Genomic DNA, 24,029 nt, shown 5'->3' on the forward strand with positions numbered 1-24,029 from the left:
GCTAAGTGTATTCTTATGGAGGAATAAGCTAGATTGCAACGGTGTAGGTGCAAAAGATAGCAAATGATATTTTGCGTTGAGGCATCTAGTGGGTTTATGTCTTTGTTATTGCAGTAAATGACAAAACGCTTCCACTTTGCAGCGTAACAAGCTCTGGTTGTAGGTTTTCTTGCCTCCTTGATAATGTTCATAAAGTCAGGAGGTAAGTTTAGGTACCCGAACTCTAAGACTTCAGGAGCCGGATCGCAAGGTTCAGTTGTTGCGGATCTGGGTGCTGTATGTCTCCATGGCTCTAAGTGAGGAGAGCGGGTGTTAGCCGCAGTCTTTGATGAGGCACCACGGAAAGTTCTAGGAACGTTGTGTACCATGGTTGCCTCGCCCATGTCGGGGCAACCAGGACTAGTGTCAGTGAATGCTGGCGTAGTTTGCGTGCCACTAGTGGTATTAACGGTGCTGGGGGGAAAGCGTACGCAAATCTGCCTGACCAGTTCATCCATATCGCATTGCCCTGCGAGTGCGGATGTGGAAACCTGGAGGCAAAGTACAGGCATTTTGCGTTTTCTCTTGTGGCGAACAGGTCTATCTCTGGTTGTCCCCACTGTTGGAAGTATGGTTGGAGCACTGTGGGATGAATATCCCACTCGTGACGCTGTTGGCTGTGTCTGCTGAGCAGATCCGCTATTTGGTTGTGTTTGCCTGGGAGGTGTTCCGCCATGAGAAAAATGTTTCTCTGGATGGCTCACTTCCACATGCTTTGTGCTAGATGTGATAGCTGTGGAGAGTGTGTTCCTCCCTGTTTCTGTATGTAGTACATTGCTGTCATGTGGTCCGTCCGGATCAACACGTTTTTGTTGCATAAATGTACTTTGAACGCTTTCATTGACAGAAAAATTGCCATAATTTCTAGCAAGTTGATGTGCACTTTCTTCTGTTGTGGTGTCCATAGGCTCTGCACTGTGTACTGAAGTACATGTGCTCCCCATCCTATCAGGGATGCGTCCGTTGTCAACACTATTTGTGGTACAGGCTCTTGGAACAGTCGTCACTTGCAAAGGTTTTGTGGATTCCACTAATGCAGAGAGTTGTATGCACGACTGGTCACCAACACTAGGTCTTTCAATTGTCCTTGAGCCTGGTTCCACTGCCATGCTAAGCACTCCTGTAGCGGACGGATGTGTAGTCTGGCGTGAGGGACTATGAAGATGCACAAAGCCATTATGCCTATGCGTTGCATAAACACTCGGGCAGAGAGCGAGTGTTGGGGCTTGAACTTTTGGATTAGTAGCTGCATACTGTTTATTCTTGCAGCGTTTGGGTATGCTTTTGCTGCTAGAGTATTTATTGTTGCTCCCAGGTACTGCTGTAAATGGGATGGCTGAAAGTGAGATTTTTGGTAGTTCAACGTGAAGCCTAGGCTGTGCAGTAGGTGAATTGTTTTTGACATGTGGCTGGCACACTGCTGGGCTGACTTTGCTTGTATTAGCCAGTCGTCCAGGTACGGATAGACATGAATATGTTGTCTTCTTAAATGTGCAGCCACTGTCGCTAGGCATTTTGTGAACACTCTTGGGGCTGTTACACCAAATGGAAGGACTTTAAATTGATAATGTTGATTTAGTAGCGTGAACCTGAGATACTTCCTGTGAGCAGGGTGTATCGGGATATGGAAATATGCGTCTGAGGTCCAAGGTTGCGAGGAAGTCTCCTTGCCGCAACAGTGGTAACACTTGTTGTAGAGTGAGCTTATGAAAATGCTCCGATAAGATGTAATGATTTAGGGGCCTGATGTCCAATATGGGTCTGAGAGACCCGTCCTTTTTGGGGATGAGGAAGTATAGTGAATATACCCCCTGTACCTTGATGTTTTAACGGTACAAGTTCTATGGCCCCTTTTTGCAGCATGCCGATTACTTCTTGCTGCAACAAGTTGAGGTGTTCTACAGACATAGGACGGTGTTTTGGTGGTATGTTGGGTGGCGTGGAGGTTAGTTCTAGGCAATAGCCATTTTGGATAATTTGCCTTACCCACTTGTCTGTAGTGATGTTTTGCCAGACTGGTAGGAAGTGCTGTAATCGTCCCCCGACCGGTGTTATATGGTGTGGGGGTAGCGCTAAGGAGTCACTGTTTTGTGTTGGTAGAGGATCTGGTGGTGTTATTCCCTCGTCCTCTGCCTTTGTTGTTATTGCCGCGGTATCCATCTCTATTGGTTTTATTGTAGGTGGTTTGTGTGTTTCCCTTGTAGTTTGTGGTCTGCTGTGATGAGTTACCTCTTGCAGCACCACTGTAATTTGAGCGACGAAAGGAGCCTCTATGTTGTTGTGAGTGTAGGGCTCCCATAGACTTAGCTGTCTCAGTGTCCTTTTTCATTTTGTCCAGGATTGTATCTACCCCTGGACCAAATATGTAGTCAGGATTGACTGGCTGGTTTAATAAAGTGGACTGGACTTCATTTTTAAAACCAGAAATGCGTAGTCACGCATGTCTCCTGATCATAACACTGGTGTTAACAGACCTGGCCGCCGCGTCTGCCACATCTAAGGCACATTTAATGGAGGCGTTAGTGATTAGCTTTCCCTCCTGTACTAGTTGTTCAGCCTGTTCCTTGTAAGGTTCAGGTAAATGCATGAGAAGTGTTTCCAAGGTGTCAGTGTGCCCTGTCATACCTAGCTAACAGGGCTTGCGTGTTAGATATTCTCCATATGTTAGCTGCTTGTGCGGCTTCCCTTTTCCCGGATGCCTCAAAGATCTTTGATTCTTTGTCAGGAGGTGGAGCTTCTCCAGTTGTTTGAGAGTTTGCACGTTTACGTGCATTTGCTACCACTAAAGAATCTAAAAGCAGTTGTCCTTTAATATATGTAGGGTCTAGTGGCGCTGGCCTATATTTTCTCTCTATTCTTGGGTTAATCACCCGTGCCCTAGTGGTATCCTTAAATATGTCTCCTGCATGTTTAAGTACCATTTTTAACATGGGTAATGTCTTAACAGTTCTATCTGATGTGGCAAAAGTGTCAAAGAGGAAATCGTCCTCCACAGGGTCTGCATGCATGTCCACATTGTGATGGAGGGCTGCCCTTTCAATTAGTGAATTAAAAGCAGCTGTGTTTTCTGTAGGAGAAGGCCTAGCAGGGTATGCAGATGTATCAGGAATGGGTTTGTGAGTCGCCAGGATGTACTGGGTCAACCCATGGTTGTGTTTGACTATCTTGATCAGTGTCTACTGGGTTGTTGTATTCCTGATCATATTACTCATCCACCTCTTCATCTGAGTGTGTGGGTGTATATGAGTATGGGTTAGTCCTAGTTGGCTGAATAGGCTCAAATAGAATAGGTGAAGTAGACCAGTCCCTTTTCTTTTTGAGTGGTATTGTGTAAGTCTCTTTCTCAGTCTCTGGTCTGATCTTCCTTTTGTAGAGAGTGAGTTTCCCGGAGTTAGGGTCAATGTAAAGTTTTGAGTGTTCTACTGCTTCAGGGTCTGGATGTAAGACCTCCTGTTCAGCAGTTCTCGGTGTTTTTGCCAATGTCTTTTGTTTGGTTTGTTTCGGTGCCGCTTATTGGGTCGACCGCCTTAGGTTTTGAGGTAGGTGGTAAGCCAAACTTTATCGGTCCGATCGCCTTTTGTGGTACTACAGTTTGTTTCGGTAGTGCCCGTTTCTTCGGCGCCGATGTTTTTTCCGTCTCGACAGTTTTTTTCTTTCCGATGACGGACTTGTGTCCTGGTGTCGATTTTGGAACCTGTGGTTTTGGATCGACGCCCTTTGTTTTCGGTTCCATGGCTTTTTTCGGGTCAATTTTCTTCGGCTCGATTGCTTTCTTTTGCTGAGCCATTGGTTTGTCGACTGTATGTTTGGGGTAGACAACCTTCTTCGGATCGAGTCCCTTTTTTGTGTTTTCGACTGTCGGCGCCGATGTTTTTGGTTCGACGACCTTTTGTTTTGTAGCCGATATAGGGGCGCTAGTCTTCGGCTCGACGACCCTTGTGTGTGACTCCGATGGTTCGACATAGTTTGGCCCGAAGACCGTATTGTCGATGAGTTTCTTTGGTCTCGACTCAGATGGATCGACGTAGTGTGGTCCGAAGACCGTGTAGTCGATTAGTTTCGGTTTCGTTTTTGGTTCCAAAACTCTTGGTTTCGATGTTACCAATTTCGGAGTACGTTGATCCAATGGCTCTTTTGTAATATTCTTAGCTGAGCTGTATTGCGGGGCTGTAGAATGTGTTTCAAGATCTTGGCTAAGGCCTTGTGGCGATGCCTCGACCTGAGCCTGTGGAACCATGGAGGTATAGGTTTGGGGCGCCGTACTCACGGTAGGCCCCGTTTCATCACTGGAGTCGTCCTCTACGGCTCCGATTCCGTGCTCGTCATCTCCTAACTCGTCGATGCCTTCTTCGTCGTCGATGTAGTATTCGGAGCCATGCTCTGAATCTTGATCCGACTGTTGTTCATATTCTTCGGCTTAAACAAGATCTTCGTCGAAGATATTTTCAGGCTCTGGCGCTGGTTTCTGCATGGTTAGCCTAGTGGCCCGTCGAGTCCGAAGTGTCTATTTGGAACGAAATTGGGCACAGGCTAGGCAGTCGGATTCATTATGTTCTGGAGATAAACACTTGTTACATACAGGGTGTTTATCGATATGTGGGTATTTTGAGTTACAAAGAGGGCAGCTTTTAAATGGGCTCCATTCCATCGACGACTGGTCGCGTGGCGCCGAGAAGGCCCGCGGCCCGATTCGACTACCCAAGTTGAATAAAGTTTGTAAAGAAGCTGTCGGCACCGATTCGAGACAATACCGACGATACCGAAGGCCTTTTGGCCTTTAGAAAGGTAAGTTTCGACTCCGAACTTTGAGTAAAGGAAAGTACATCCGAACCCAATGGCGGAAAAAAACAATCTGAGGATGGAGAGGATGCCCATGCGCACTGTAGTCCAGAGGAGGAGCCACCTATCTCGTGATACTTCGAATACTCTTCCAGGACAACAATGTGCAATCATCCGGACCCAACACTAGGCGGCGATCTATGCACAGATATGAATTCAGCAGCCCACATGCCTCGAACATATCGTTACCGATGGTAACTTGTTCATCTGAAAGAAACAGGTTATTATTAGATTCCTTACCTTAGAATAGATACCCCAGCAATACCAACCCCGGTGGTGGGCCTGCGAACCAATAATCACACCAGAAAGTCCTGGAGGACGGAACGGCCAAAGAAGCCATCCCTCTGGACTTGGCTGTCCAGGGAGTAGTGTCTTGCAAATGTGTGCGGGGATGCCCACGTAGCTGCCTGACAGATGTCCTGCAAGGGGACTCCCCGGCCCAGGGCAGTGCTAGCCGCCATAGCCCGAGTGGAATGGGCTCGCAGCCCAACACAGGAGTCTCCTTCCTCGCCAAGGAGAAACACGCCTTGATACAAAAGATGACCCACCGAGAGATGGTCCTCTTGTGCACCGCCCGTCCTTTCTTAGCGCCCACGAAACCAACAAAGAGTTGGTCATCCACCCGGAACTGGCGTGTGCGATCCAGATAGAACGAAATCGCACATTTTGGGTCCAGACGGTGGAGCCGCTCTTCCTCTTTAGAAGGATGCGGTGGCGGAAAGAAAGTGGGTAAGGTGATAGACTGCCAGATATGGAAGGCCGTGACAACCTTGGGCAGGAAAGATTGTCTAGTCCGCCACACAACCTTGTCCGGATGGACAGAAAGGAAATGGGGTTTGGACGAAAGAGCCTGGAGCTCACTCACTCTCCTGGCAGAGGTGATGGCAACCAGGAAAGCAGTCTTCAGAGTAAGAAGGCGGAGAGGACAGTTGTGAAGTGGCTCAAAGGGAGCGCACATCAGAAAGGTAAGAACAAGGTTCAAGTCCCACTGAGGCATCACAAACGGAACAGGAGGGAACATGTGTGTGATGCCCTTCAGAAAACGAGTTACAATAGGGGACTTGAACATAGAAGGTTGATCAGGCAGCCTCAGAAAGGCAGAAAGGGCAGAAAGGTAGCCCTTGATAGTGCCCAGAGCAGAGCCCTGCTGGGCAAGAGAAAGAAGGAAGAGAAGAACCTCTGAAAGTGGGGCAGAAAGAGGATCCACAGCCTTTGCTGTGCACCATGCCACAAATTTGTTCCACCTGCAGGCGTACAACGACTTTGTGGAGGGACGCCTGGCTGCCAGAATGACATTACAGACTTCAGGAGGCAAGTCAAATGGCCTCAACTGTCGCCGCTCAATCTCCAAGCATGGAGGTGGAGACTGGACAGGTTCGGGTGGAGGACCGTCCCCTGCTGCTGCGACAGAAGGTCCTCCTGAAGAGGCAGACAAACCGGAGGATCGACTGACATACTGAGTAGCTCGGGATACCAGTACCTTCGTGCCCAGTCCGGAGCCACAAGGATGACTTGGGCCCGGTCGCGTTTGATCTTCAGCACTCTGGGCAGAAGTGGTATAGGCGAAAAGGCGTACAACAGACCGCAACTCCACTCGCGACGAACAGCGTCTCCGAGCGAGTGCCGCCTGGAAATTTCAACGCGCAGAACTGATGACATTGCGCGTTGGCGAATAGATCTAACCAAGGCTCTCCCCACTGCTGAAAGAGGCCTTGCGCCACGTAAGAGTGCAGACGCCATTCGTGATCCATCATGCACCGACGGCTGAGCTCGTCCACCCTGGCGTTCAGAGAACCTGCCAGGTGTTGAACCACCAGGGTCACGCCCTGATGTTCCAGCCACTGCCAGAGGTGCAGAGCCTCCTGGCAAAGGGTCCACGACCCCACCCCGCCCTGTTTGTTGCCGTACCACATGGCGGTGCTGTTGTCCGTGAACACCTGCACTACACTCCCCCGGGCAGGGGGGAGGAATGCCTTCAGTGCTAGACGAATCGCCTGCAGCTCCAAAAGGTTGATATGGAGCCGGGACTCCGCCGGAGACCAGAGACCTCTGATCTCCGCCTACCCCATAGGGAGAGGGATCTGCCGCTGACCCAATCGCGGTCCGTGCCACCACTGCAGCTGTCTTGCAGTGCCCTCTGAGATCAGGACATGGTCGGATAGGATGCTCTGATGCTGGGCCCACTGAAACTTCAGGTCCCACTGCAGAGCCCGTATCCGCAACCGGGCATGATGCACCAGAAGGATGCAGGAGGCCATCAGCCCCAGAAGCTGCAGCGTCAACCTGACCGAGACCCAGGATAAAGGCTGAAAGAGTGAATCAGAGCCTGAATATCCCGAACCCGCTGTTCGGGAGGATAAACCTGAAACTGCACCGAGTTGAGAATCGCTCCGATGAAGAGGAGCTTCTGAGAGGGGCACAGGTGTGACTTCGGCACATTGATGGAGAACCCCAGCAGGTGCAGGAGGTCTGCCGTCGTCTGGAGGTGGCTGACTACTGTCTGGGACGAGCCCGCCTTCAACAACCAGTCATCGAGGTAGGGGAAGACTGAAACCCCTAACCTGCGCAGATGAGCTGCGACCACCGCCATCACCTTTGTGAACACCCGTGGGGCGCTGGTAAGGCTGAAGGGGAGCACGGTAAACTGAAAGTGCTCGTGGCCAACCGTGAACCGCATGTAGCGCCGGTGGGCCGGCAGGACGGGGATGTGGAAATAAGCGTCCTGCAAGTCCAACGCTACCATCCAGTCTCCTGGGTCCAGAGCAGCCAAGACCTGAGCCAGTGTCAGCATTTTGAACTTCTCCTTCCGGAGGTAGCCGTTGACGTTCCGTAGGTCCAAGATAGGGCGTAGGCCCCCTTTGCTCTTCTTGGGTACCAGAAAGTAGTGGGAGTAGCAACCACACCCTATTTCTGGCCCAGGAACGCGCTCGATGGCTCCCTTGGCCAAGAGGGCCGTAACTTCCTCCTGCAGAAGTCGCAAATGATCCCCGATACGCGGTGGTATTGTGGTGGCATGGCTGGAGGGGTCGCCTCGAAGGGGAGGAAGTAGCCCCTCCGGACGATTTGCAGCACCCACCTGTCCGATGTGACAGTGCGCCAGTGGAGGAGGTGATGGCGAACATTGCCTCCCACCGGCGTCACATGGGCCTGAAAACACGGACTAGGAGGGTTTTGAGGCGGATGCTGCGGGGGAAGGTGTGGACCGGCCTTGCCGTTGTCCCCAACCGCCGCCCGCCACGGCAGTTTCCACGGCCGCCACCGCGTTGGATATTACTCTGCGGTGTGTGGCTGGCAGCACGTATGGGGCGCCACTTCCTTGGCCACGAAAGGAGCGAAAGGCACCCCTTTGCTCGCGCGGGGCCGAGAGGCCCAAGGACCTGGCCGTAGCCCTGGAGTCCTTAAAGCGCTCAAGCGCATGGTCTGCCTTGTCGCCGAAAAGGCGACGGCCATCAAACGGCATGTCCATGAATGTATTCTGGACATCGGCCTAGAAGTTGGCGGACCTCAACCAGGCGTGGCTACGAATCGCCACTGTCGTTGCCATCGCTCTGCCCAGTGAGTCGGTGGTATCCAGCCCACACCGGATAGAATACCGTGCTGCATCCCGGCCCTCCACAAGGGCTTGGCAGAGTTTAGCCCGTACCTCTAACAGGCATTCTGGCAGCACGTCCGCGACCGTGTCCCACAGAGAGTGGGTGTAGCGGCCCAAGAGGCATGCGGTGTTGGAAGACCGCAGTCTTAGACTGAGGGAGGAGAATAACTTTTTGCCGTACTGCTCATACCTCTTGGATTCCCTGTCAGGCGGAGCTGACGGGAATGCGGTCTGGGAATTTGAGGCCTGGACAACCAGGCTCTCGGGGGTGGGGTGGGTGGACAGGAAACATGGGTCGCCCGGGGCCGGGCATGGTGTCTGGCCAAGTTCCTATCTACAGGCGAACCTGTGGGCCTGGACCAAGTGCCCAAAAGAACGCCGGTTATGGCCTCATTAAACGGCAGCAGAGGCTCAGCCGAGCTTGACTGCGGTTTAAGGATCTCAGTGAGGAGGTTAGTCCTTTACGGCCGCGACGGGGAGCTCAAGGCCTTGGGCGCCTGCGTCAACACCACACTGTAGGTTGCTCCCTCCTCCGTAACCATGGTAGGAGGTGAGACAAAACCAGTGTCTGGCGAGGTGCCCAGACCACTGGCATCCCCAAGTCCACCTGTCCAGTCCTCCTGGGACTAACACTCCCGTGTCAGAGAGTCCTCAGACCCCTCCCAACAATCCTCATCACCCATCTTCTGATACTCAGGGTTGTAAACTGATGGGGGCAGTTGATTGAAGTAAAACTACTCAAACGGCGTCAAGAGCGGCGCCGCTCCGGCGCTGGAACCGGATCGAGGGAGGTATGGGTGACGGCACCGCCCGAGGACGGCGCCGGAGGTGACACGAGGGGCCGGTGAGGTCGTCGGGTCAACCGGCGATGACCCGGATCCAGTGTGGCCCTGCGGCGCTGAGCCCGTAGGCGCAGGCGGCGTCGGGGCCGAAGCACCCGACGGCGTCGGGCTGAAGCCACCGAACTGCTAGGGCCCCCAAACGGGTCCGCTGGGCCCAAAGGCACCGCGGAGTCCGCCGGAGGAGTGAGACCTCATGGCCATGAGGAAGCGCTCTATCTCCTCAGACGTCGCGTGCGGCCCAGGGACCGGAGGGTATGGGGCCGGACGCAACGTCCGCGACTCCGACGGAGTGGCGTGGGCGGTGTCACCCGAACCCCCGGCCGCGTCGCGCGAGCGTCGGGGGGAGTCGGAAGAGCGATGACGTCTCTTCGACTTCTTCTGCTTACCTGACTACTTCGAACCTGAGGAGTGATGTCGACTCCCGGAGCAATGATGGCTCCGATCCCGCGACCGGTCCCTCGACCTCCGTCCAATAGCCTCCAGGCGCCTACCGTCTCTATCAGGTGGAGCCGCGATTGGAGATGAAGGGTTCCTAGATCTCTTTTGTGCAGCTTGAACAATTACTGAATCCGATTTTGGTTGTCCTATAAGGCAAGCGGGGGACTTCTCCGGAGCCTTATACTTTTCATCAATCCTTGGCAGGACCGGAGGAATGGAAGCCGGATTAGACATGACCGTAATCCCCTCCTTCCAAATTAAATCTATAATAGGTATAGACCTTGCTTGCTTCCTTGGCTGGTCTTTAAAATCATATAGGAAACATTCCTGTTCTCTATGCTCCATATAAATGTGAAAGTGTTTCATGGCCCGCTCCATTAAAAGATGGAATCCTCCCACGTCCACTGGAGGTGAATTTGAAGTAGCCGGTGGCGAAGGAGAAGGAGTTTGAACCTGGTAGTCATCCCACTCCGACATTAATGACTCATTATCGACTTCTCTTTCTTCTTCGTCTGAAGAACGTTGTTTGTCCGGCTGATTGGATGATGCAGGTGGAGGAGACCTTGGAGTTCTGAGATCAGGCAAAGGCGTCACAACCACAGGTGTGGGAGGTACAGAGCCTGCTGACTGATGGCGGAAAACGCCTATAATAGTCATCTAGCATGCATTGAAGGTTGGTGAGCAATGCATTTGGCACCTGAGCTGAAGGGACATTTGTAACAGTTGATGTCATCTGCTCAGGCGAATGCTGAACTTCTTGGTAGTCGTCTTAATATTTTATATTCAATTCGGAAGGACTTGAAATGTATCTCCAACAACAGAATCCTCATCACTGTCCTCAGAATCCAGTAGCTTGTCTGGAACATGTAGAGATATTTTCTGCGGTGAAATATGTAGAGGAGATAAAGGTTCCAAGGCTGAACCACGTCTCTGAAGTAGAGACGGTTTTGGCGTTGACAGAAAAGCCGAAGACGGCAACCACACCTGCAAAGTGGTACAAGAAGATAGCAGTGGCGTCGACGGGGGTTCTACCGAAGGACTCATCGACTTGGGTTTAGTGGTAGACGACAATGAGGTCGTCGTCGACGGTATAGTGATAGTCGCCGACAACAATGGCTCCGTCGGCGGTGGTGTCTTCATCGGCGGTGGTGTCTTCATCGGCGGTGGTGTCTTCATCGGCGGTGGTGTCTTCGTCGACGATGTTGGCTTTGTCGCCGTCTTCGACGGTGTGGTAGTTGATGATCCAGTCGACGGTGGCTTCTTCATCGACGGGAGAACAAGCATCGACGGTGTCGTCGACCGAATCTTCTTTAATTTAGCCGTCGACGAGGCGCCGACGATGGCAGAAGATGAAGACTCTGCTATCGACGAGATAGGTCTAACAGTAACAGACCATCGTCAGCGATGAAGACACCGTCGACAATCACCTCAGGAAAAAGTTACAGTTGACGTAGATGTAGCGTCGACGGAGATCTTCGTCGACGAAGGAGTCAACGACGGCGTCGACGACAGGGTCGGTTTCTGAGGTAAAGTCTTCTCAGAAGATGTTTGAGGTAACTTCTTTAAGGGTTTTCTCGGGGGCGTAGATGAACCACTTTTCTCCTTAACTGGGGGAGTAGCCTTAGATGTGGAAGGCCTCTCAGACCCCTTAACAGGTTGTTGCTTCCTCGCAACCTTAGCCCCAGGAGAAGTTAAAACCTCATCAGCAGCTCTCTTCCTAGAGGCTGAAGTAGACCCAGAGGCAATACTGCCTACCTCAGAAGCAGGATAAACCGAATCCTTGAGCTTTTGTAGCCACAAAAGCAGCCGGCCCTCTCTGTCCTTGAGGGTCTTCTGAGGGAAGGTCCTACAGATCTTGCAGTCCTTCACTTGATGTTCAGGATACAGGCAGTAAATGCACTTCTTGTGGGTGTCTTCTTTAAAAAGCCGAAGCTTACCACAAGAGTCACAAGGCCTGAACAGAGATTTCTTGGTAGACCTTCAAAACACTAGATTCCAGAAGGAAAATAGAGAAGTACTGAGCAGAGCTCAGGGAGCCTCCCTTCACACGACGTGCCGTAGAAAATCTGAGAGCCTTAGCCTCTTGGGAGAACCTTCTGGTGGGTGCTGTCGCCTGATTGGCTGCAGTTTGGTCTATACAAAATGGCTAGGATAGTCATGAGTGTGGAAGTTTTTTCTCCTGTAGCTTGGGCTACTTTACTTCCTGGTTGGGAATTACTGGTTTTTATTATGATATTATGGCATATTATTGCTATTTTATGTACCGTGGGACTCCCACTCTGACGACGGGGAATAATTCAGGCATGTGAATCTATGAAAGACACCCCTAATACTGGAGAAGTGTAGTTCATCCTCCTCGGCTCCCTGTGAAGATTTCTGTGAGAAGCTGGGTTTCTGTTTTTGCCAGACTACTGATGCACTGTGACTTGATGTGCCCTGGGTCCCTGCCAATCAGGTTCCCAGGGCCTGTGTTCTTTCCCCAAAACTGTACCTTGTACAGCCGATTGGCACTCTGGCCACAGATCAGCCTCTAGTAAAATGGTACCACAGGTACCCAGGGCACTGTGACCAGGGAAAGCTTCCAAGGGCTGCAGCACTTATTGTGACACCCTTTGAAATCCTGTACCTTTACACTCACACACTGCCTTTGCAGGCTGCATTTTTTGGGGCAGAACAAAGTTAAGAGCCGACATGGCACACATCCCTGTGTGCCATGCCTACAACCCACTGCCCTGGCATGGATCAGTTACACCTCTAGCTGGGTGCACTATACCAGTGGTGAGGGTACAGGTGCATGAGCCCTGTACCCCATACAGTGTATAAGGCCATTCTTAGACATTGTAAGTGCAGTGCTGCCATTAAGAGTATATGGTGCTGGGAGTTTGTCATTACAAACTCCATAGCACCATGATGGTTACACTGAAAACTGAGAAGTTTGATATCAAACTTCTCACCATATTAAACCCACACTGATGCCAGTATGGGATTTAATGAAAAATGCACTCAAAGGGCATCTTCGTGATGCCCCCTGAAAACAACCAGCCTCTGGTGGGTTCCCTGACTTGTACACACCAGCCTGCCACCACAAGACATGTTTCTGGACCCCTAGGGTGGGAGCCTTCGCCCCCTTATCCCAGAAACAAAGCCTTTCTGGGTGTGGTGGACACACATCCCCCAGGCCAGGAAGAGCCATTTGTGCCGGGGGACCTTCAAAAGCTTTGCACCCTTTGTAATGCAACCCCAGCCCTCTCCAGCTATCAGGAGCAGGCCCCCTTCCTGTCTCCCCTCCTTTTTGGCAGCAAGACAGGTGGGAAAAACTAGCCAGCCAAGAAGGTGTGCCCACCTCTGCCAACCTCACCCCTCAGGTGGGGGAGTAGAGGTGAAGACCACTTTCAGTGCCAGCCATCTTGCAGATGGCAGGAACTTGCCAATCAGGATTAGGGATTGAGCTCACACCTTCACATGGGATGAGCACACCAAGGGTGTAGTCAACCTAAGGTCAGTAGCCCATTGGCTACTTTATTTTACTTAAAAGTTGTATATAGCACTAGCTAGACCCGAGGGTATTAAAGCGCTTTGCAATGGTTGGGCGAGGAAAACAATTGCAATATAACATTTGTACAAAAAGGTAAAATGAAGAACAGTGACAGTATGAATAGGGCAATAATAACATGGGCAAGAAAATAATATAATTAGGTCATATCAATTACTGGATAGTTAAGCTAGCGTGGGAGGTCAGGGACGGGGGGAATATGAAATAAGGAGGGAACTGACAAGGGTGATAGTATGCAGGAGTAGATAGTAATTATAAGAGAACTGGAGGAGGGAGGTTTTAAGTATATGTAAAAATGAGAAGAGGAGGGGGAGTGTGTCAGGTATAATGTGGCTGGAACAAAGTACAGTCGGGAGCAGGTTGAGACAACCATGCTAGGCGGCAAGGATTAAGGACCCCTGTATTTGTAGAGAAGGTGCAGCTTGAGGTCTTTTTTAAAGCTGAGGTAGGAGGGGTTGCAACGTAGATCTTTAGGGAGTGAGTTCCAGATAGTAGGCGCATTTCCGTAGAAGGAGCGTGATTGAGTAGATTTCTTGTTTAACGAAGGAGGTACTAGTATGAGAGCATTAGTGCTCCTCATTTCTCTAGTAGTTCAAATAAAAATTGGTTCTGTTGGGTACGCACAACACTTAATTTCAGCCTTTTTGATTTGGTTTTTAACTGGTCTTATAGTCCAAAATACAAAACCATCTAAATAGCTTAATAGCTGATCCCACCTCTGAAAGAGAAACAGTGAGGCTTCATACAGTCAATGAAAAGATAGCCTACAGGCAACTTTATATTCTCTTTATATTAAATTAATCATACTCTCGTCTATACAAAGACTGTCAATATCATAAATATAGTGCATAGAAAGTGAAAACAATGAATAGTGATCACCACACAAAAAACAATAACATAAAAGACAATATATACATCATCAATACAACAATCTATACAAAAACAAAGGTCTAATTTCACAAAGGCCATCCACTGTTGTAAACTTCTTGAACCCTTTAAATTTCTTTTATTTCATTGGAGTCCTAGAGTTAGGGGGCCTGTAGGAAGTGTCGACGTTTCGACCCTATCATGCGCCAACTTGTTGGTCGCGGCGGGTCTTTATCAAGACGATTAAATGCACGACAGTCCTGGGTTCCAAGTGCAAGAATGTCACCTGTGGTCCCGATACAATCTTCAATTCGGCAGATTAGAAATGCCCTGTCTCAATTCAATCTCCCACGGCTGAAAATGTCCGCTTTGTAGTTTCCTCATTTCCCTAGAGCAGCCCGCTGTGTGGAGTTTATCTGAGAGATACAATGGGGTGTGATGATTCAAGGCTTTATGCGTAATACAAGCGGTCTTGTAGGTGGATCTGTCTTTGATGGGAAGCCATTTGAGGACGGGGAGATGTGTTCAAACCGTCTACAATCAGCAATAAGCCTGTCCACGAGGTTGAGGACTGGGGCTAAGTGGGCTTTCGGTGTTCCAGAGAGAACGGCATTACCATAGTCCAATTTAGACAGTAACAGTGATTGAACAACTAATTTAAAGTCATCAGCAGGAATGAAGGGTTAAATTTTCTTGAGGTGATGGAGTGAAGAGAAGTCCTTTGGCCGAATTTTTTATGAGGGGAGTAAGTCTGAGGTTAGGGTCAATGTTTATTCCGAGGGATTTAACGGAGTTAGAAATGGAAAGAGAGCAGTTGAGAGTGTTAAGGTCAGAGATCCAGTGATTAATGGGGAGCCTATTGTTTTTAGAAGCAAAGAGAATGATTTCCGTTTTTTGGGGGTTGATTTTAAGGGGATTGTGAAGGAACCAGTGTAGAATCTTAGTCAGGGCATCATTGAGGTGTAGAATGTCAGCTTGGGATTTAATCTTATAGTAAAGTTGGGTATCATCAACATAGAGGTGGGGTGCCAAGGTGGTTTAATTTTTGATGCTAAATAGTTCCCTGGGTCTATTTTTAGCCCGGTCGAGCTGTGTGCGGAAGAAGGAGATCTTCTCATTAAGGATGTGCTTTTTGTAATTAGCCCTAGCGGCTCTGAGGAGAGCATGATTTGACGGTGAAGAGTTTTAGTTTGGCTGGGGCGATTTGGTTGAGGACCTCTATGATGGATTTGTTGTAGGGTTTGGCAAGGTCATTTACATTTTGTGAGGGAGGTGTAAGGTGAAGTTTTGCTTTAATCTTATTCTCCAGCTAGCCTGGAGGAATAAGGTGAAGATTTCTGGTTAATTTCCTTTGCTTGATGTTTTTAGGGGGAGGCACTGCGCAGTTATTGGTGAAGAGGATAAGGTGGTGGTCAGACCAGTCAATGGGGACCATGTGGGAAAGGAAAGCCAGTTCTTTGCTAGTGAGGATAGCGTCGAGAATAGTCCCTTTGGAATGTGTTGGCGAATGGCAGAGTTGATTCAGGTCGTTAATGTCAAGTAGATCAATGAGGATGTTAACCGAAGGTTCTCACACAATAGAGGGGAGAGGGTCAAAACAGCTACTCTACCCCCCGAACCCCCTTCACGACATCGGATTTAGGGGCACGAGAGGTGACGGAGGCGTCCAGCAGAGCAGTTGTGCTCTTTGGAACTCCACCCAAACTATGCCTTTTAGAGTTTAATTGGTTAATAAACTTGTTTATGTACTCCGTGTTGACGGAATTTCCTCCACTTGGACAAAATCAATTAGATCTAGCATTATCTCCTTGACTACTTATTAAGGTAAGGAGTTTTCATACGGGACTGGGACTGATAGACGTCCTGACGAAGACCAATGTGACCTACTGATTGGGGGCACACTCAGGTCGAAACATGTTGACTCCAGCAGTTTAGGAGGGGTGTTATAGGTTCCTAAAATTCCTTCCTTAACACCACCATTAGTTATTGAATTTTAATCCTGACCTTGGAACCAACCAATAAAGGGATATTAGGTATCCATGAGCCAGTTTTAAACTACATTTTGTGACTGCACTTTGTCTTATCACTGTACCCAGTCTTGTACTGACACGTCTTGGTTAGTACACTGTTTGTCACGTTTAGTGTTTGTGATTTCTTTACGTTATATGTTCCCCCTCCCTATGCTCCACCCTGTACGTGGCTACGCCAGGGCGTTGCAGCAGACCCGATGATGAAGCATGTCACATACATTTGTGGTGAGTGAGGACAGTTTTTTCAAACATATGAGTTTGTCATGGTTTGTAAAATTTCACGATTTGTGGTATTGTCCTCTCCACCCCTCTACGTGTGTAGGATGTTAACCGAAGGATCATTCTTTTTTTTCCAGTGATTATTAAAGTCTCAGAGGAAGAGGTTTTTGGAGTTGGAAATCGAGGCTAGGGAAAGGAGGTCAGACAATTCCTCCACAAAAGGGCAAAGGGTCACCAGGTAGATGGTAGATGTTATGTAACTGAATAGGAGAGGAACCATGAACTTTAAGTTCAGCTCAGATGTATTCAAACGTAGCATGATCAGGGTTCCGAAAAAGGGAGAGTTGGAATTCATCTTTATAGATAACGGCTAGGCCCCCTCAAATTTTGACATGTGTCTTTTCTGAGGATGGAGTAACCCGGGGGAGAGAGCAGGTCAAGAATTGGTGAAGAGTGAGCTTTGAGCCAGGTTTCCGTTAGAAAAGCGATGTCAATGGCTTCACCAAGGATGGCTTCTGAGATTTCTGTTGCATGTTGAAAAGCCAATCGACAGTTGACCAGCATGCAGTTGAGGGGTTTAGGGATGTTTTTAGAGGGGGAGCATGAGTGGATAGTGGGGAGTTGCGGAGGTGGTCTAGGCAAGCCTGGGGAGGCATGGATACAGCTTCTCCCCAGGATCACCGGAATAGTGAGGTGATGAGTAGGAGAGTCAGAAGTCATGGCAATAGGGGGGTAGGTATTATTTAAGTACAGGAGGTCCGGGGAGGAAAGAGCACTTGATCCTTGAGGTGGTCTAAGAGAACAGTTACCAGGAGGTGGTCCACCTGAAGAAATACCGCAAGGGGTAGTACTCCCTTGTTGAGGGAATGTAGTGTTAGTTTGTATGGAGCTCATAGTATAGGTATGAGTGGCGAGATTAGAAGCGAAGGTGGTGATGAAGTCTTTCTTGAGAGATGAAAGTTCCAACGTCATGATTGAGAGGTGGAGTTTTATGTTGAGAAGTGACTGAGTAAAAATCAGGTGGGGGAGAGGGGTATGTTCCAAATTAGATGGGGAGAGAGGACTAGGAAGTGGACGATGAGGAAACTCAGATGGTGGGTAGTGAGGGGGGTTCAGGAGCTAGACTGAGGGAGAAGCTTAGTGTGAGCCAGCATATCCAGGGGCCAGATGGGTGCTATGAGAAGATGAGAGGGCATGTGACAAGTGAGATGGAGTGCCATCTAGTCTATGGGGAAGGGGTCATTTAGATTACAAGAGATCGATGTCCTTAGTGGCGCAGTAGGGGGACCAGTGGGAGGCGGCACAGTATGTAGGGGTGTCGTTATAGGGGGGGATCAGTGTGAGGGGGCTGGGAGGAATGGGAGGGAGGAAGGGAGTGATTAGGATTGAGTAGGGAAGATTCAAGAGGCAGGGAGAGGGTATGGGTGGCCAAGTGGGATGAAGGAATATCAGAAGGAGGGGGAAACGGACAAGGCGAGGGGAAAGAGGGTTTGGGTGGCTAAGTATGAAGTGGAAATGTCAAGCGAATGAGAGGATGCTAAGGGGGCTGAAGAATCAAAAGTCTGGTATTCGGAAGCTACATAGGTATTAGCAGGATCCGGGAGCGGAGGGGTTGGCGTCAAGGAGTGACGCCGTGAGGACTTCCTGTGATTGAGAGGCTGAAGGGGTACTTGAAGGAGAAGATAGAAGATAGTAGATAGGATAAGCTGCTGAAGTGATGCTCAAAGATGGTGAGGTGGTTTTGAGTGCCTTGTATGAGGATATTTCCGGATTTGAAAAGGAGAGGTCTATTTCGATGGCTACTGACCTCGAGACCCCTAAAACGCCAACTAAATACAGTATTTGGGGATCAGTCCTGAACCAAGAAGTCAGACAAGAACCATCTAATAGAAAAGAAGGGCCAAACAGCTGTGCCGAAGCTAAGAGGAAGACTCCCACTGACTTGCCCCCAGCCCTACCGGCCTGCCTCCACCTCGAACCTGCTCCTGCGAAATCCTGGTGTGTCCTGCAGCCAGCAACCTCGAAAAACCCAGAGGAACTGCCTGCCTTCAATCACAAAGACTGTCACCCTTGAACACCGGATTTGTTAATCTCCAACCTCTGGTCCCGGCCGGAAACCGCAAACCCGACCCACTCTACACCCGCCGTCCGAGGCCCGAGCTCGAGTGGGCAACCACCACAAGGAGGCCTCCCTGGTGATCCTGATCTGAGATCCGGCGATCCTGACCAGAGATCCAGCGATCCCTGACCTGCCTCAAGCAGACGACTGCAGCCTAAATACAGAAGGTCCCCCAACTGCAACCAGGAGCTGGTAAGAATAACCGACCCTAAAAGGCACCCTTGCACCAGATGACCCACGGCCTTGGGTGGCCGAGACTGTGCCTAGCCCACCCCCAACATCCCAACTTACCTCTCGAAGTGGTGGTCGCACCCAGAAAACCTTCGTCCCCAAGCCTGCAGTGCCTTTGCAAACCAGAGGATCCCCATAGCAAACAGGGCGCCCAATGTCAAAACAGCACCCCGCACCCGGCCGCCCCAGTGCCGCGGAGGTTGCACCTTTGGTGCTACCTTGTTTCTCTGTTTAACCTGAGCTACAGTCAAGGAGCTTTGCTCCCACAGCCAAGTGGCATGGTAGTCAGGAGCCACCAACCGAAGGCCCCCTATCCACCATTGGATAATACTGGGCCTCAGCACTCTGCACCTGGCAGCCCCTGTGCCACTAAGACTGTAACAAGAGTTCATCACTGACCCTGGGGGACCCAGAGTCTACCCCCAGAACCTCAACTCCCACTACCAAATACTTACCATAATACCAATAACACTATTTTCCTCCAACGGATGACATTTTGTTTTTCTTGGAAAAGTTTCTAAGCAAAGAATAAAGTTATTTGGCAAATCCCACTCCATACAAACAGAAATCCGAGAAAAATAAACCCTGTTGCAGATTCCAAAGGCTTGCATAATAAGAAAATTATAACATTCCTTGCAACATTTTATGATATACAGGAAAGCATTCACACAGACATAACTAAGGACGGCAATTGAATACACATTTATATGGTAATGTAGCAGGAGTAAAAAGTCTAAATGAGGTCTATGAGTCTATATATAAAGTCTTTAAGAGTATATAGGGATCGCACTATCTTCTGATTAGGGCATGCAAAATGATAGAAAGGTTTATATTATTATGATAGAGATCACACCATTTTATTTTGTCTAGCAGGAAAAATTACCTCTTGGCTAAGACCCCAGGGGTCTGAAATGCATTGGGGATTATATTCAATTCATTATATTAATGGAAGGATAAATATGGATAATGGGAAATTTGAACACTGAAGTCATTAACATCTCAATTTGATTAAAGAAATTAAAACTTAACTCGGTTTAATTCTTTGAGAATAATTCAAAAATGTTTAGAAAGAAAACTGTTGGACCACACTAGGGACCAATAGGAGTGTAGAGGGAGACGCTTTACAGAATCTGATATAACGCATCACGCACAGTCTACCATATGCCATAGACTAAAAATCTAAATGAACATTAAGTAAACAGAATATGCTATAAAAAATGCTACAGATGATGAATAAGCGTAGAGCATACATGCATATATATGTATGTGACGCAACATATAGAGAAACTATAGAATCTCACCAGAATGCTCCTTGACAGCCTCTGAAAACTTTCATACAATCTATAGGAAGCTTTAAATGTCACTATAGATACTCCACATACAAGCTGTCAAGTTCAGCGAGTGACCACACCAATGATTAACACTGCTGTACATCCGGGAGAGATGATCCTATCAATAAGGTAATCTTCTGTGTGACTCTTCCCCTATTTGAAAGAAACCACTACTGATGTGGTGAACTCACTTATCTTCAATCTTGACTGCCTTGTTTGAAGCAAGATCTTCATTTGACGAGAAATGAAGAGGAACAAAAATACCACAAATGCCCTGTCATTTTGCATTTTTTGCTGTTATGGCGGCCAACAGTGGCAATGCTCACAGTATAAGAAGTGTCTAATCTCCCTGAAATATTTGTTGAAACAACCCACTTTTCCATTCCAAATTATACTAAAGTGAATTGCTGCAATACTGTTGTTTTCTGGTGAATTTCATGTATTTTTCTTTTTTTTCCTTTTATTGTGGCCAGCAGTCATTTTAATGCAAAGAATAAATTTGGTTCCATATGGATAGGCGTCATCAGCTTATTAAATAGGACTTTCAAAATAGGGCCTGCGCAGTCAGTGACAATTGTAATCATAAAAGGATCCTGCAGCACTCGAGTGGTGGATAGAAACTCAACGAACCAGATGGAAATTGTCAAATACCTCGACCATTGTTTTTTTTTCCTGAAATCTTCTGGATGTAACTTTATGTACTTAAACATGTCTCGGTCTTGTTTTGCATTACTGTAATTTTCATGTTTAGTAAGGTGATAGCCAATAAACCATCCAACGGTAAGCGCCTGAGGAATGAGACCCAGGATGGTGGAACACCAGCCCATGAAGCTGCACCACAAGAAATTTCTATTCACTATTCCCAGCCGGGGAAACCACTTCACCTAGTCTGCCTCCATCCCTAAGGTAGCAGCAGCGCACGACCTCAGATGAAGAATAGAACTGGGGAGGAGCAAGGGCGACGCACCGTGTGTGCGTCACCCAAAGCCTTCCGACAACGCAACTTCATTTCAGTTTGAAGAAAGTTGTGAAGTCTAAATCTTTAATGGCGCCTTCTTCTGGACTTTAGATTTTAAATCCCTTATTATGTCTGCTTATGAATATTGTTTTCAAAGTTCATCTCGTAGCGAGTGTCCGGTTTTTCCAACTCAAAGCTTTAAAATGAATCTTATTTGTTGAGGACTACCTACACATTCCACTTAAAAATACTTTACATCAGATTAAACTAATATGAAACATCTGATTGGTTAACTAACTAAATCTATAGAAGACATCTCTCCCAATATTTTGTTTCTTTGAAGTTCAGTTTGTATACTGATTACATTTGTAAATTAGCAGGTGCGACAACTTTAAATGCTCTACATGCGCATATCTGGACAGTGACCTATCCTATGAGTTTTCGAAAATTGTTCAAATTCTGGCTTTTCACTCTAATTGATCCTTTCATTTCTATTTTTTTTTGTCAACAGTAACGCTGCTTCATCCCTTGTTACAACTAGCATGTTTAATATATTGTTAACAAATTTAACTTCACAGTTGAAGCAAATAACAGAAAAATGTGCACTTCTATTTAGAAGGTAGTCCTTATTCAAAGACAAATCGTATGCTATGCTTTTTTCTTAAATTTTCTGAAGATAAAATAACCAATTTCAAGACTATTATAACCTGTTTTCTGCAGAAGTTAAGTGCATTGATTTGATCAAGTTAAATGGAAAAAGTAAATTGATAAGTGTACTAAGCAAACAAAAAACTGACTAGAAACTAATCTGGAAATGTACCAAACTAGTTACCCAACAAAGTAAGGCAACTTGCCTTGTTGCCACTTTAAAGCACAAGTGTGTTGGGTAGAGCTCATGAGAGGTATGTATGCTGGCGTTTGCAATTATAAAGAATGAGACGTGGTATTAGATTGTCAGATATTAAGTCACTATCCTTTAGGTCTTGGTTTTTCAGTGGAACGGTAGTCTTTCTACAGTATTCTGTAGTCCCTGTACTTAGATTAAGCCTTCAGGCTCTGGTTTAAAACGCATCATAATCGAAGGCTCAACTCCTGGATGTGTCTTCTAGTTTGTCACTGAAAGGTTTGTTGGGCATTCGGATTACATGCTAACTTTAAATATGGCTACATTTCTCAGTCCTTATACTGAGCAGCTGCAAACGATCTTTTACACTGGTGAACTCAGTTATTGCACAGCACACAATGAGCTATACAATTACATTTTAAACACCTCAAAACATAGCAGTTAAATTCTTATAATATCCCTTTCACTAAATGTAAGTCGGATAAAAATACTTACAGAATCTGAATTTTTGCTTGCATTACTGCTAGGATTAGAAGAATGTGAATTTGAACTAACAGCACTGTGGTTATGCGAGTTTTCTTGTGGAGAGTAGCTGGTCCCTTGAGGGAAAAACAAAGTAAGATCAAATTACTTTTTCACATTTGTAATATTGCGGTGCATATGCCTAATATTTCCAGAAAAGCAAGGAAAAACAATTATACATGTATTCCAGTGTCCAGCCTCAACTAAAAGAACAATAGTTACATACCTGTTGTGAGAAGTTGGCCTGATATATAATGTTCACTATTCTAGTGAGCACTCTGTATCAGTCCAAACAACCCTTATTGATGATTGGTTGTAAGTCAACCTTATAGATCAGCTATCCTAGTAGCATGGATACGAGCAGTCTAAGGCTAAGACTCTAGAGGGCGTGTTAAGCCAGCTGTTTTACCATCACATTACCCCTTGAACACCCAGTGAAAGGACACCACACAAGTTGTTATGAAAATAAACAGTGTATTTATTTATAACAAGACTACCCTGAACTCTTTATGAGTCAGGGAGCTAAGCACAATACAAAACTCTTAAGAAAATACTTTAAGTCGCACAATTTACACAAATGCCCCAGGGGCACGAAAAACCATATACACAGTAAGTGGAATGCGAACTTGCTAGCAGGTAAGTAATACTTTTCTAGACTTAGGAATCGCTAGGCCTACAATTCTAAACACTGGGATTAGATGCAGGAGGCCTGTGGACGTCGTGTGCAGAGTGGGAACTCTCACGCGTAAGGCGGGAAAAAGTCTATGGAGGCTAGCAGTTGCAAAGTTACTGTTCTCGGGCGAACCCGACTAGGTGGATCAAAAACGGGAGTGGATCCGAACACTTAGGGTGTTGGACTATGCTGGAGCACCGGAGTACTCAGGTTACCTAGCCCAGGGGCTGCGGCTGCATAGGGTTGAAGTTGCGTCGGAAACCCTTGTTGAAGATCCAGGAGCCTGAAGAAAGAGTTGCTGGCAGGCGGCCAGTGAAGAAAGTTCGGAGAGATCCAAGCCTGGATCAGGGAAGAAGAAGACCTGAAAGCAGAGGGGACCAAGTTCTGAATCACTAGCCAGTGATTAAGTGGGCACCAGGATGGCACCGGGCGAAGTCACCGCAGTCAGGTGAGTGGGCGCTGCTGGGCTCTGCAGTCTCTCGGACCAGGAGGCGTTGTCGGCGACCAGGATGGAGGTGCGAGCTGTCCCACGAAGGTTCTTGCTGTCGACGTCGCTGGACCCAGGATTGGGCAACAAGTCTTGGCAAATGCAAGGCCCACGCGGTGGACCTAAAATGGCGTCTTGAGTGGACCAGGAGGGTCCAGGGTGCTCCTCTTTTGGAGGGGAGCAAGGGCTAGTCTAGAGCAACCAGACCAGCAGTAGTTGTCGTCGTGGAGCGTCATGAGAGGGCCACTAGCCAACGGGCAAGCGACCTGGACAACGCGGTGAGCAGCAAAAAGCAGAAGGGCCCCACGCAGATCTCGTGGATGCAGGGGGGCTGAACTTCGGTGCTGGAGCTGCTCAGGGTCGGGGCTTCTCTTACCCCAAGGCACTCAGTCGAGGGTCACTCAGGCGTCGTGCTGGACAAGCGTCGTGCAGTTCTGAAGATGGC

The 24,029-nt window shown here is 48.2% G+C and overlaps 1 protein-coding gene across 7 annotated transcripts in view; it reads right to left on the bottom strand.

Moving 5' to 3' along the window:
- WAC (WW domain containing adaptor with coiled-coil) overlaps positions 1 to 24,029 on the bottom strand; it is a 676,706-nt gene that overhangs the window by 520,385 nt on the left and 132,292 nt on the right. For all 7 annotated transcript variants that reach the window (XM_078663389.1, XM_078663395.1, XM_078663393.1 and 4 more), the window contains exon 4: positions 22,398 to 22,501. In XM_078663389.1, coding sequence (XP_078519515.1) covers positions 22,398 to 22,501 — 104 coding nt within the window. The remainder of the gene's footprint in view (positions 1 to 22,397; positions 22,502 to 24,029) is intronic.

The sequence above is a fragment of the Lissotriton helveticus genome, chromosome 10 (assembly GCF_964261635.1).
Source record: "Lissotriton helveticus chromosome 10, aLisHel1.1, whole genome shotgun sequence".
NCBI classification, from domain to species: Eukaryota; Metazoa; Chordata; class Amphibia; order Caudata; family Salamandridae; genus Lissotriton; species Lissotriton helveticus.